The following is a 14,961-nucleotide window of genomic DNA, read 5'->3' as shown; positions in this document are numbered from 1 at the left end:
AAATCCTACCCATGGAACATCACATTCCATCCCATGGAACATCACATTCCATCCCATGGAACAAACACTACATTCCATCCCATGGAACACCCTGTGGAACACCACATCCCACCCCGTGGAACATCACATTCCACCCCATGGAACACCACATTCCATCCCATGGAACAAACACTACATTCCATCCCATGGAACACCCTGTGGAACACCACATCCCACCCATGGAACATCACATCCCCCCCCATGGAATATCACATCTCACCCATGGAACACCACATCCCACCCATGGAACATCACATCCCACCCATGGAACAACACATCCCACCCATGGAACATCACATCCCACCCATGGAACATCACATTCAACCCATGGAACATCAAATCCCACCCATGGAACATCACATTCCACCCATGGAACACCACATCCCACCCATGGAACACCACATCCCACCCATGGAACATCAAATCCCACCCATGGAACATCACATCCCACCCATGGAACATCACATCCCACCCCATGGAACATCACATTCCACCCATGGAAGACCACATCCCACCCATGGAACATCACATCCCATCCCATGGAACATCACATTCCACCCATGGAAGACCACATCCCACCCATGGAACATCACATCCCATCCCATGGAACATCACATTCCATCCCATGGAACAAACACTACATTCCATCCCATGGAACACCCTGTGGAACATCACATTCCACCCATGGAAGACCACATTCCACCCATGGAACATCACATTCCATCCCATGGAACATCACATTCCACCCCATGGAACATCACATTCCACCCCATGGAACATCACATTCCATCCCATGGAACAAACACCACATCCCACCCCATGGAAGAGCACATCCCACCCCACATCACTGGGATACTGGTCCCATAATCCCCTTCCTCTCCAGTGGAAATCCCAATCCTCTCCCAACTGGGCAGGGGGTTGGAATTCTGCTGGAACCCAGCAAGGTGGGGAGCCCTGCCTGCCCTGTCCCACCTCAGCATCCCAGTCAGTCCCTACACACCAGTGATGGAACCAGCAGGAAAATCACTGGAGGAAAAAAATGGGAAAGACCCCAAATACATCCCAACAGCTTCCTTGTTCCCCAGCTCAAACTCCTGGCACAATTCCGGGTTGGAAAAGGGGGCAGTGACCTTTTCAGGGTGGTTTAACGTGCCAGGGAAGGCTCCCTGCATTCCTAACTCCCAAGAAATCCTGGATCAGCACTGTCCTCTGCCCCGTGTCCCCTCCTTTGTGTCCCCACAGGGCAGGGGAGGGACCAGCCCTGGGGACATCCAGCTGGAAACCCACTGGGTTTGGGACAGGACGGAATTTGTGCCACGGAATTGCAATGCAGGACCGAATGGAACTGAATGAAGGAATTTAAACAATATTCCAGGGGGTTCTCTATGTCTTCATGTAACTTATATTTTTATGTTCAACCCGGATCTCAGCAACGAAACTGGGCTGGGAAATCCTTCCCTAATTTTTGCCGAGTGTGGATGGCAAGTCCAGGAGAGAAAAAGGAACTCACCCCCCACATCCTGCACTACCCAGCAAACCCGTGCTGAAGCTGCAAACCACCACACTCCCAGCACACCCACACGGATGAAACCCAAGGAAATTCAGATTTTCCATGTGCCTGTGGCAGCACAGGATCAAGGACAGCTCATTGGAAGCATTTTGTTTCTCATCTAAGCACAGTCCTGTGCATAAGGGCAAATGAATCTGGGGTTTGACAAAAAAAAAAAAAAAAAAAATCTGCTGAAGGAAATGAAAAGTGTTCCTTGGATTTCAGTGGATGCAGGATAATTCCTGTTTCCTGGTTCCCTGGGTATCAGCTTTTTAATCATTAAATATTACAAGTCTATATACAATATCTCTTTTTTTTTTTTCATGGAAATAACAGGAGATAAAATAAGGAAATGAATTTGACGCTATTAAAATACATCAAGATCCAGATTTTTGCCTTATTCAGTTTTCTTGAAGTTTGCCCTTGGATGTCAAAGGAGCTGAGACCAAACCATGAGCATCAAGAAAAAACAACCAAGATTCTTTCCTTACACTTTAAATAAATTAAATCATAATGATGCTATTGTAAAACAAGAATTCTAAAGATATTTTTTAATTTTAAAATATATCTCAGATAAATTATCTTTATAAAGACCTCAAAGGAAAAGTTTAAATTAAAAAAAAAATCTTAAATTGGCTAAAAAAAAAAAAAAAAAAGCTGTGAACTGTACCTGTTATCACTCAGATTTAACACCCTCAGCTTCTGCATCTGGCCAATCTCATCAGGCAGAAATTCCAGTTTGTTGGAGCGCAGGGACATCACAGTCACGTTCTTACAGCTCCCAATCTGCGGGAATGGAAAAGCCCAAATGATGGAATCCCAAATTTGGGAATGCTCATTATCACTTCTCATGTCGGGAGGTGCCTAAATTGGGTTTTACTGGAAGCCACAAAAGGCAGAAAATCCAAAATTCAACCAAAAAAACCACATTTTCCTGCGAACGCCTGGGGTTCCTCACGCTGCTCCTCACAGGGATATTCCCAGCTTCCCATGGATTGCTCAGAATCCCATGGATTCCCATGGACTGCTCAGCTTTACCACCCAGCACCGAGGCAGTGTTTGCTCTTGCACGCCCAGACGATTCCACGAGCAGCTGTGATCTGTCTGTGGGGCAGGGATGGGATCCTGGATCCCAGGGGACATCCCAGGGATGGGATGGGATGGGATGGGATCCAGGGATGGGATGGGATGGGATGGGATCCAGGGATGGGATGGGATCCAGGGATGGGATGGGATCCTGGATCCCAGGGGACATCCCAGGGATGGGATGGGATGGGATGGGATGGATCCAGGGATGGGATGGGATGGGATGGGATCCAGGGATGGGATGGGATGGGATGGGATCCTGGATCCCATGGGACATCCCAGGGATGGGATGGGATGGGATGGGATCCAGGGATGGGATGGGATCCTGGATCCCAGGGGACAACCCAAGGATGGGATCCTAGATCCCACAGGACATCCCAGGGATATAATGCTCGTTCCCACAGGACATCCCAGGGCAAGGATGGGATGCTGGATCCCACGGGACTTCCCAGGGATGGGATGGGATGCTGGATCCCACAGGACATTCCAGGGAGAGGAGGGGATGCTGGTTCCCACGGGACATCCCAGGGTAGGGATGGGATGCTGGATCCCACAGGACATCCCAGGGATGGGATCCTGGATCCCACGGGACATCCCAGGGATATAATGCTCGTTCCCACAGGACATCCCAGGGATGGGAGGGGATGCTGGCTCCCAGGGGACATCCCAAGGATGGGATGGGATGGGATGGGATGGGATGGGATGGGATGGGATGGGATGCTGGTTCCCACGGGACATCCCAGGGATGGGATGGGATGGGATGGGATGGGATGGGATGGGATGGGATGCTGGTTCCCACGGGACATCCCAGGGATGGGATGGGATGCTGGTTCCCACGGGACGTGCCAGCCTGGAATGGGGCACGGGGAGCCGCTCACTTCTCTGGGCAGCTCCGGGAGGAAGTTCTCGTCCACGGCCAGGGTGCGCAGGTTGTGCAGGTACCCGATGGTGGAGGGCAGCGACTCCAACTCGTTGCAGCTGCAGTCGAATTCCTCCAGCAGGGACAAGCTGGAATGGGAAACCCCTGGTTAGTGGCCGTGCAGGGACTGCACCTCCAAAGGAACAGCCCCAAACCTCTGGGAGCTTCACCAGCTCCAGGCGCCACCAGCCCGGAGAGGGAACGTCCAGGGGAGATCTGCTGGGGCTGCCTCTGGATCCCTGGAAGTGTCCCAGGCCAGGCTGGAGCACCCTGTGACAGTGGAAGGTGTCCCTGGTGCCACTGGGTGGCTTTGAGGTCCATCCCAACCCAAATCATTCCATGATTTCCCTGGCAGAAGTCTATAACAACGGGATTTTTGGAACCCACTTTAAGGCCGCTTGGTTTGCCTGTGCTATCGTTCAGATTTTCTGGGATATTGAGGATATTGAAGAACATGGGGAAGAATTCCAAGGGCTTCAGACAGAGATCAGGGCAACCGAGGTCATGGGACCAAGAATTTAATGTGTGTTAACCCAAGTAACAGGTTTAAGGGTTGAAGGTCTGGGATTTGGGTCACCACACACCACTGAGGGGGAGAGGGAAAATGTTCCAATGGGAAAACATGGATGTACTACACATTACAGAGTGAGTTATACAAATATATAAATATTAAATATACGGGTTATAGGCATACATTAAAATATTCTGAAGAAATTTTTCCTAATTTTCTTCTAAAACGAGACTGCAAATTAAGATCCTTCAAGTGCAAGTTGTGTGAGCACCACAAGTGCCACCACCCAGCTGCTCTGTGCCCCTTGCTCCTCACGTTCCACCTCTCACTCTCAACAGGATCCCAGACTGGTTTGGGTTGGGAGGGACCCTAGAGCTGATCCAGGGCCACGGGCAGGGACACCTCCCACTGTCCCAGGGTGCTCCAAGCCTTGGACACTTCCAGGGATGGGGCAGCCACAGCTTCAGCTGTGCCCTCCCTGTCCTCCTCCTTCTCCTAATCGCTCAGCTCTTCCAGTTCCATTCCCTCTGGTTCTTGCATTCCAGATCCTGCTGAAACCTGGGAATACAAATCTACTCTGGCACAGACCTGTGCTCCAAACACCACCCCAGGCCCAGCTGGGGGCCCTGGATTCCCCCTGGCACCTTCCCACCCACCCAGATCCCACAGGGAGCATCTCCAGCCTTTGGCTGCGTCAGGGAATTCACGGGAATCCCTGGCTTTGTGTGGAATGTTTGATTCAGCCGGGCCTATTGAGAGCCACCACGGGCTGGTCCTTTGAAGAGAAATCCCAAAAATGAGGGTGGAACTGCCCAGCAGAGCGTGGAGCCAGCACGGAGTGCTCTCATGGAGGAATCCCAGAGGGAATGTTCCCTCCTCCGCATTGCCCATCCCTGCGTGACAGTGACAGCCTCTGGGCGGGGGTTCCACCGCTGGAATTTCGGAGAAAGAGACCCAGCAGGAATCCATCCAAAGGGATGAGTCAGAGAGCCAAGCTCACTCTGATGTGGGACACTGCCTCGTTAGAGGAGAGGGAATTTTTCACTGGAAAAGCACAGCCAGTGGCTCCAGCACAAGGTGGAGATCCCGGGTGATCCCAGCTGCTCTGCAATCCCACGTCGGAGCAGCGGCTGCGCCTTTGGAAATGTAATCAAGGCTCCGTGACACACTCTGAAGAGATGCTGGGTCAAAAAAGGGGATTTCCCTTCAGCAATAAGCAAAAAAGGTTTAAAAGGTTTCAGAACCCGACTCCCAAAATTGCTGAAGCTGGATTTAAATCCATCTTTTTGCAGCATCCAGGAGACCTTGGAGCCTTCTGAGCTTTCACTTGAGATGAGAATTTGCTGCTCCACAGAGATTTGGGGAGCAAAGGTTTGTCCTTCACTGATTTCCATCACCAGCTTTTAATGCTCTCCACGAAAATCCCATAAATGTAAAACACTCCAAGGATGAGCCAACCTGGGCTTTCAGTGGCTGCAGCTGGAACAGGTCACTAATATGGATTATTTTTCCCAAATGGCATCACAACAGCTAAATTCTTCTTGAAAAAGGCCAGGGCCAGGGCTTGGAGCAGCCTGGGGTGGTGGGAGGTGTCCCTGCCCTGGCAAGGGGGTGGAATGGGATCATTCTGGAGGATTTTGGAAGCCACCAAGCTGCAGCCCCTCAGCAGAAGGAGGCAGAGACATGTGAGACCCCCACACCAGAGCTGCAGAGATTCCTGAGTGCTTCCCATGATCCCAGCCCCTGGAATCCCCCTGGCTTGCCCACAGAGGTTTCTGTCATATTTTAGGAATTCTCCATCCCTGTGAGGCCACAGCCACATCCTTGTGAGCTCCAAGCCCTGGCTGTTGCCATGACAACAGATGGATTTCCCCAAAATTCTTCTGCTTTCGCTGCTCTGCTCATCCAAATTGATTCACACCCAAATCTTTGGTTTTCCTCCTGGAAAACTGGATATATTTTACCCTCTTCCCCCTTGCACCGAAAAATCGCCAGGATTAAAAGTGGTGCTCCAGAGTTAAATGTCACAACCTGGGGGCTGGAAATGATTTCACAATTCAGTGTATTTGTCTTATTTTCTATTTGAAAACCCACACTCCCTGAGCAGAAGGGAAGAGGAATTTTAATGAGAAAGGATGGACTCACTTCCCAATGGCATTGGGCAGGATGGTGAGCTGGTTGTCATCCACTTTCAGAGTTGTCAGTCTCTTCAACAATCCTGCAGGAAGAAATGATGGATAAACAGCTCCCATGGGGATCCCCTGGAATCCCATGAGCAATGGTTTGTAACCCTGAACAGCTCTGCTCTGGATTTTAGGGAGAATCATTCCAAATGGGTTTATTGCTGCTAAATGCCCTCTAAAAACCAATCTGGGCAGAAAACCACGGGACAAAAGTCCTGGGATTGATGGGGAGATGTAGAAGAACAAGGTGGAAAATAGGAGGAGAAGACACCCAGTAAGAGTGTCAATAATTAGCAGCATTAATTAGCAATCCATGTTGGAATCTGAGCAAATTGATTTAAAATTGAGGAATCTTACAGTTCCGTGTTCAAAGGGAAAGGGAAAAGGGCTCAGGACTGAAAGGAAATATCCCAATGGACAGAGGGAGGTCCCTGCAGCCACTCAGCTCCCAGCACTTCCACAGATCCTAAATAACACAGGAATTCCATGCATGTAAAACAGTCAAAATAAAAGGAAAATTCATAGTTTGAATTGTTTCCTTTTTATTTCCTTTTTCCACTGCGAATGAGCAGCAACCCCATCATCGCTCTCAGACTGATTTTTACATTTAAATGAAATTAATTCTGTCCTTCTTGGCTTCTTTTCCTTAAAACAGCAAACCAGGTGGACCAATTCCTTCCAACCTGGGAATTGTGCTCCTGACTTTACAAAATGGGACTGCCCAGCCACCATTTTCTGCCTCCTTTGGGATTTGATGGCAGGCCTTGCTCCGTGATTAGAAAATCCCGTAAAACCAAAAAAAAAAAAAAAAACCAAAAAACCAAACCCAAAAAACCCACCAAAAAACAACAACAACAACAACAAAAATCTATCAAATGGAGAGGAATGCCAGATCTTCCCTCACCTATGGAATCTGGGAGCTGCTGCAGCATGTTGGAGGAGAGGAGGAGATCCTCCAGCCCCTCACAGCCTGAGATGTCCAGGTCGACCGTCTCGATCCTGTTTTTGGACACATCCAGGTACACGAGCTGTTTTAACTTCCCTATAGACTTAATAGCACGTGAGACAGAGTTACTTGAGCAGATAGAGCTGTTAATTAGAGCGTTAATTAGAGACAAACACACAAATCCAGCTGATGTGGAGTTATCTCAGCACCCTTCGGATCGCTGCTCTCCCCGCGGCAGGGCCGGGGTGGGCTCAGCCTCAAAGGAACAAAATTAACCCCCCCCCAGGTTAATTAATGAGATCCAAATTCATTAAATCTGCTGGGATTTGGCATTCCTGGGCATGCAGCTGAGGTGTTTCTCCATCTGGACACAGATCCAAGGGATATTCCCAGTTCCCACCTTCCACCTGGCAGGTGGAGCTTCTCTGTGTTGAACCATCCCAAAACCTTTCATATTAATTAATTAACTAATGACTCTCTGCACCCACCCAAGGAAAGGCACAGGCAGGAGTTCCCTGCCAGGCAAACAGGGGAATCGCCAAATCACCCAATAAGTCCCTAAAATAAATGTCCATACCCCAGGTAGCACTTGCAAGGAATTATTGTCCATCCACAGCTCCTTCAGATTCTGGATTTGTTCAAGAACCTCAGGCTGAGGAAAAGAATAAGTAATTATGGGCAGCTAAGTAAAGCAATGTGTCTTTAGTTAAATAAAAATCAACATTTTCTTAAAAAAATAAAGCTTCCCTCTTCACTTCCCTTAGGTTTTTTTATACCCCATCTCAGCCTTCCAGGTGTTTAAGGGCAAGAAGAGAACATTCCCTTTGTGTGATTTAACCAGTGCTGCTCTTTATCAAAACTTGTAAAATTTAAGAACCTTTTGCAAAAGAAAGGAGCCCAAAGGACACATCCTGGGGAGATTTAATATCTGCAGTTGGCACAGCCAGGAGTGCTGAATGCACAGGAGATAATGGGCCCTGATAAAACCTGGAACTGCAGAATCAAACTTTCATCTGTTTTATTCTTTTCAGGGTATCAGCGAGAGGAGCTAAAAAAAGGCAATTCCCCAAATCACTCCTCACTCCTTACAGCTGTGAAATCCCAGAATTACAAATCCAGGCCACAAATATTCCCAGGTTTCCTCAGCAGCGTTTTCCTTTCCCACTAAACACTTTTCTCAGCAAACCAACACTTGGAATTTGCCTTTGCCCTCCCAGCTTGCAGAGATTTTTTCCCCAAAGCCTGTCAGAACCTGGTATTAAATGCTCCATGAAATGCTCCATTCCAAATCAGCCTTTGGAAGCAGCTCAACTGCCCTGGAATGATTCCAGCACAGGCAGAAGCAAACGGAGCTCCAGACCCCAAGAGGGACCTGGAGTGGTCTGGTTTGGAATGTTGCCATTCCCAGAAGAAAATCTGATTTTCCACTTGCCCAGGGAATGGTGGGAGAAGCTCCTGATGCCTCAGCAGATAAGAACAAAGCTGATGAACAGGAGAACTCCTTGTTTTCCACATCTCCACATAATGAGCTCCTGTTAAGAGCTAGTGGTGAGCATTTTAAAGATGATTTATTTTGCCTCTGTTAATTCCATTGAAATTCTGCTGTCCTTCGATGATTAAAACCACTTCTCATTTCCAGGCTGAATTGATTAATGGTCATTTGATACTATTTGTTCCTGTGCTGATTAATGTTTCTTTATCCCTCTGGAGTGTTCACAGGCTGAGGTCATTATGGATAATCATAATTTCCCCTCTCAACTTTAATTTGCTTTTCAATCCCTCTCATTAACAGACACCTTTCTTCAAGGCCCGTTCCTGGGCTGTACAGAGCACAATTTGATGGGGAATTTCTTGGATTATAAATTCCCAGGATGATGGAATTTCCCATTCTTGTGGAGCACCACGGAATATTCCACATTATGGCACACCATGATCCAGATGGGATCTCGTGGATGGGTTGGTATCAAAGTGCCATTAAAAGTTAAAAGTGACATTAAAACCTTGTTTGTCTCTGTTAGAATTGCTTTGGTTTGGGCCTGTTTGGGGAATATTCCCATTTTCCACACAGGTTGCTACAACTGGAATAGAGTAGAATGGGAATAGGAATAGGAGAGAAAAGGAAAAGGAATAAAATATAATAGAACAGAATAGAATAGCAACAGCAATAGAATAGGGATAGGAACAGGGATAGGAACAGGAACAGAAGGGAACCAGCTGGAAGGGTTTTACTTTGACCACCCAGTCCAGCTCCCTGACCAATTCACTCTGACCAAACCTTAAAGGATATTATTCAGGGAATTGTCCAAATGTCCCTTAATCCCCCTTTCCAGGAGCCTGTCCCAGGGTCTGACCACCCTCTCCATACAGAAAAACTTCCTGGGATCGAGGCTGAATGGAAGACTCACAGGAATTAGTGAGAAAGCTGCATTCTATTTCATCCTTTTTCCTTTTCCTTCCCTCCCTTTTCCCTTCCTGAATTTCTCCCGGAGCCTTGCTGCTGCCTGCAGACTCCTGGACCTCTGGAGCTGCCTGGAGAGAAGCCAAACCTGGCAAAGCTGCTGCCTGCTCCTTGCTGGGAGGAGCCTTGCCCTGCTCCAGCTGCTGCTCCTCCTCCTCCCCCAGGTTTGACTCCCCAAAATAAACCAGGAGGTGCCAAACCTCGGGATTTGCTGCTCCTGGAGTGACAGGAGCTGCCTTTTCCACTCCTCGGTGACAGCTTGGGTACAGCTGCTCTTCAGGGAGCCAAAGTGGCATTCCAGGAGTGCACAGGTGTCCCTGGGTCTGGGAACCCCGATCCCAGCAGAGTGGGGGAGCAGAGCGAGCTCCTTTTGGCCGTGGCAGCCCCGTGCCTGTGGCTCCATCCGGGAGGGCACGGAGCTCTCCAGCCCCAGGGGAAGGACAGCAAAGAAATGAGGACGCCTTTGGTGTCCCAGGACACCAAAGAAACGAGGCTCTCCCACACCACCAACTCACCTTTCCCCAATAAAAAGGAAATTCCCATGGAAACCCAAGTCAGAGTTTCAGAATCCATGAAAACAGGACCTCTTAATCCCTTTTTTTCCAGGTGTGAGTTAAGCTAGTACCACTTTTCCTGTGACATTCCTGCACATTCCCACTGTTCCTTGGCCTCTTGGCCCATTTGGCTCCTGGCACTTGATTCCAGCTCCTACATTTTGGCCGGAAAATGAGGAAACTTGGGAATTCTGGCCCTTACAGGAGGATGGGACCACCCCTCTCCTGACTGATCACTGGGCTGCCATGGAATGGAAATATATGGAATATTGTCCAATTCCTTTCAAACACCACAAACCCAAGGCACCCCCAGAAGAGAGGCTCTGAACTCGGGCAGGATTTAATTCCTACAATTAAAATTCCAAGCAGCTCTTCTGAAAATTTCGCTCTGTTTATCCACGCTGAAGATTTTAATTAAAAATGGGAGTTAAATCCTCTCTTTCCTCCTGCATGGAATAAATGAGCAGCCTGGAACAGGGCGGGAGTTGCTCCATAAAACAGATGTAGAGACTTTGCTACAGCTTCGTAGCACCAGCTGACATTTCAGGGTTTGTTTGAAGTGGAATTATCTCAGTTTTATCTAAAGCTACAGGAGCTATTCCCTTGCAGGACTGCAATCCCTGATCCCGTTTTTCCATGGCTCCCAAGGAACAGCATCTCTCACTTCCTGTGCTGACAGCAGGGAAAATTCCCAAAAGATTTCAATTTTGGGGAAATTAATTTGGCTTTTGGGGGTGAGTTAGGGGCAGAAACTCCTGATGAGGTTCAGAACTGACCTCTGCTGGAATTGCAGAATGCCACACTGGTTTGGGCTGGAGGGAAATGTGTCCCTTGCCCGAGGCCATGATCCCACAAAGCCTCTCCAGTAAAAGTTTAATTCCCCACGGACAGAGCACCCAAACCCCCCAGGTTTCCCCTCAAAAACTGGAGCATTTCTTACCAGCTCAGAGAACTCATTATTGCCCAGATCGAGCCTCTCCAGCTGAGTCAGTTTGTGCATTGACCTGGAACAGAGGAGCAAAGACTCAAAAACGAGATTTTAACTGGCCAAACGTCGGTCAGGTTTTGGTGGGATGAAAATAAAGCTGCACTGACCCTGTGATGGCAAGAAAGAATTGCACCAGTTTGATGCCGACGCAAATTTCAACAATATATCCCATCCTTGAGACGTTGACCGAGGTCACTGAACTCAAAAGCCAGAACAGTTATTTTCATATAAAAATAAACAAAATCTTGGCAGGTTTTTGCCGTATTTGCTCAGGGAAAATGCAACACGTTATATCAATAAGTGATTGAAATGAAATATAACAGAAATTGTGGCTTTTTGAGAGAGGTTTGTGCATTTGCTGTGTTTTTTTTATAAACCACTAGAAAGCGTTTGGACTCTTGAGCCAGGTCCCCTGCTCTGAGGTTCAGATTTAATCAAGTTCAAAGTTAATAAATCAATTTTTGCCTTTGTTTCCGTGAGCAAAACTGGAGCAGGGCTTTATCCCAAGTGCAGAATTTCTCCTTAAGCCCAGATAGACCAAAGTGAACCAAGCACCACGCTGGGTTTGGGGGGGTGCAGTGAAAAAAAAAGAGGATAAAAATAATGAAATCATTTAACATGAACTGCAACAGGCAGTTCAGAGGCCTCCCGAGGTAATCAGATCCTAATCAAAAAATTAGCATTGCCTTAATTGCTGTGATCTAAAATACCAACCATTTTATCTCTGCAATTTGTACCAGAGGTAAAAGTGATGGTTGTTGAAAGGCTGTGGCTGAGAAACAGAGCCCTGGTTCAGCATTTCAACCTGGCCGTGCCGAGAGCACTGCTGCTGTTTTATTGCCAGAAAATGTCATTTCTCCTTTGTTAAAGCAGGGAAACAAACTCCAAAACACCAGGAATTAAACTCCACGGGAACAGGAAATAAACCCCAGAGAACCAGGGAATAAATTCCATGGAAATAGGGAAATAAACTCCTCAGAAACAGGAAATAAACTTCATAAAACCAGGAAATAAACCCCACGGGAACAGGGAAATAAATTCCAGAGAAACAGGAAAGAAACCCCATGAACCCAGGAAATAAACTCCACAGGAACCGGAAAATAAACTCCACAGAAACAGGAAAATCAACTGCACAGAAATAGGAAACAAACTACATAGGGACAGGAAAATAAACCCCACAGAAACAGGGAAATAAACCCCAGAAAACCAAGGAAACAAACTCCAGTGAAATGTATCACCATTTATTATTATAATTAATACTTGGATTATTACACACATTATATAATACCTATATGATCTATATTTTAATATTTTAGATATCTCTATTATGTCTTTTCAATGATGAAATCCTGGAACCCTTCAGAGTTTAAATACACTCAAAGTGGTAAAACCTTTGTCTTTCATCCCGAATTCTTTTGAGCACAACTTTAACAGCTTTGGGTTTTCCACTGTAAATTCAGCTTCAAATGCACCTTTTGACCATTACTTGTGCCATTTCTACAGTCAAATAAACAATTCCAGAGGCTAAAATTGATGTGGGGGCAGATTAATTTCAGGGAGTTGGGGCCCCATCAGAAAATGAAGCTCTGCCGATGCTCCCAGTGGAAAATTAGATTTTTCCCATTCGCTGCTGCTATTTTTATCTCTTCCATATAATTACTTACATTCCTCTTATGGAAAGCTTCGTTACAGCTTCTGCGTGGGGTCATTTTATAGAGGTGGGTGAGGAAAGGAGCAATGATGAGTAATGCTCATTAATCACTCATTGCCTGAACGATGGCGTGGGGCGAAGGAACGTGCTCACGCCACAAAGATCCCCCACAAACCTTTATGGGGATCCCATCTGGAGCTCTCCTTCCACTCAGCAGTGAGTGGAGACTTTGGGCCACGAGGCTGGGATTCCCACGAGGTTCAGAATAAAAGTGATTTCATCTTTAAAATTGTTTTTAAGCGTGGGATGTGGTTTTTGAAAGGCTACGGAGGCACGGGAATCAAGAACAGGAGGGATTCTCCAGGGTTATCCATGATCTTCCCTCCCACCACTCGGGGCCAGCAGGTTTTCCTCTGGAATTCAGCATTCCGAAGGAGATGGAAAAGAATCTTTTCTCTTTTCCTCTTGAAAAGAACACCAGAATCCCGTGGAAAAGACCTTAAAGCTCACCTGGCCCAAGGAAGGTGTCCCTGTCCTGGAACTGGATGAAATTTAAGCTCCCTCCCAACCCAAACTAGCCTGGACTCTATGGAGAATAATTAATAATCTGGGATTCTATGAAGAATAATTAATAATCAATTAATAAAATTAAAAATATATTTAAAAATAAAATAAATTGATAGAATAAATTAAGAAAAGCAAATAAATTAATAAAAGAAAAGAAATTAATAAAATAAATTAAAATAATAAAAGAAAAGAAATCAATCAAATAATTTAAAAATAAAAATTAATAATAAATTTTCCAACAACTTCACCCCCTTTAAAAATAGGAAAAGCCTTTTTCCCTAAAGCAAAACAATGGGAAATTTGCGTTTATTTCCAAAGCAAAACAACGGGAAAAGCCTTTTTTCCCCCAGAGCAAAACAATGGGATGCATTTCCCAACCTCTTCCCTGAGCAGCAAACGGATCCAGCTTGGAAAAGCCTCGAGGGAAACCTCATAGTAGCAGCTGCTGATGAAAATATTGCCAATATTTTAATAAGGCAGTGAAGGTGGGGGGTGGGAGCTCCCCAGGTCAGCCAGGGCTGCTATTTGAGGAAAACTGCAAATCCCCGTAACCCCAAAGGTGGCAAACACTTCCCATCCTCATCGGGAACTCGGGAGAAAGTGGAGCAGCAGCTCAGAAAATAGCAGGAGAAGGAGAAGCTTTTCCCTAAATTTATCCCCCCCCCTCTCCCCGGACAGGTTCTCAGCTGATTTTAAATTGTCTCTTCCACCGACTTCAACACACTTCAAAAAAAAAAAAAAACCCTGTGATTTTTGCCAAGCAGCCTCCTGAAGTGGGGTTTGGGAAGTGCTGAGGAATGTGAATTTTATGGCAGGGATGTTTGTGAGTCGCTTCGGGCCGCTCTGCTATCAGGTTCCTGGAAGTAAAAATCACTTTTATCCAGCGAATTCCTGCCAGAAGGGAGGCAGAGGATTGGCAGATCTGTAATCTCAGAATGTTTTTTTCTGGAATTTCTGGATTATTCACTTCATTTCTCCCTCTGGAGCAAAGTCTTGGCTGCAGAAGGCACAAAAAATTGTCACTCCACGGGGTTTGAAACTTCACATTTGCAAATTTAACCTCTGCAAAACAGCCACTGTTATTGATAATAGGAAGAACCTTGTTTAATTCACTTGATTCCCTTTTAAAAACAAAACAAAAATCTGCTTTTCACACGGTTTTTATGATGCTGCTTAAAAACCTGAATGTGTTTAACCTCCTTATATACAGTCCCAACCCTTTAAGAAATAACCATAAATAAGAGTTATAAATAATCCAAATAAATCTGAATTTTATCAAGAACAGGAAAACTTTCCCCCTCTGCCTTGTTCCCTAATGATTTTTTCCTACATTTTGGGGAGCTGTGGGTACCTGGCACATTCATTTGGTGGGATTAATTAAAATTATAACTTTGGGTCTATCTCTAAATCTGGGGGGAAAGAGAGAAATGGAAAAAAGTGGGAAGGCCTGGGGAAAAAAAATGGAATCAGTGTCAGAAAAACATCATTTTTTCACACCGTATTTGCAGAA

General features: G+C 46.4%; 1 protein-coding gene and 1 long non-coding RNA gene across 5 annotated transcripts in view; one reads left to right on the top strand and one right to left on the bottom strand.

The window, feature by feature from the left end:
- LRRC7 (leucine rich repeat containing 7) overlaps positions 1-14,961 on the bottom strand; it is a 109,213-nt gene that overhangs the window by 36,660 nt on the left and 57,592 nt on the right. For all 4 annotated transcript variants that reach the window (XM_053950428.1, XM_053950429.1, XM_053950430.1 and 1 more), the window contains exons 7-12: positions 11,186-11,249; positions 7,811-7,885; positions 7,192-7,336; positions 6,250-6,322; positions 3,553-3,682; positions 2,259-2,374 (exon numbers count right to left, since the gene is read on the bottom strand). In XM_053950428.1, coding sequence (XP_053806403.1) covers positions 2,259-2,374; positions 3,553-3,682; positions 6,250-6,322; positions 7,192-7,336; positions 7,811-7,885; positions 11,186-11,249 — 603 coding nt within the window. The remainder of the gene's footprint in view (positions 1-2,258; positions 2,375-3,552; positions 3,683-6,249; positions 6,323-7,191; positions 7,337-7,810; positions 7,886-11,185; positions 11,250-14,961) is intronic.
- On the top strand, positions 680-1,408 carry LOC128792218 (uncharacterized). The gene is made up of 2 exons (XR_008432346.1): positions 680-983; positions 1,282-1,408. It is a non-coding gene; the product is annotated as an uncharacterized LOC128792218 (long non-coding RNA).

Source organism: Vidua chalybeata, chromosome 9, assembly GCF_026979565.1.
Source record: "Vidua chalybeata isolate OUT-0048 chromosome 9, bVidCha1 merged haplotype, whole genome shotgun sequence".
Classification (NCBI taxonomy): domain Eukaryota; kingdom Metazoa; phylum Chordata; class Aves; order Passeriformes; family Viduidae; genus Vidua; species Vidua chalybeata.
This window is presented reverse-complemented; position numbering and strand designations above follow the sequence as displayed.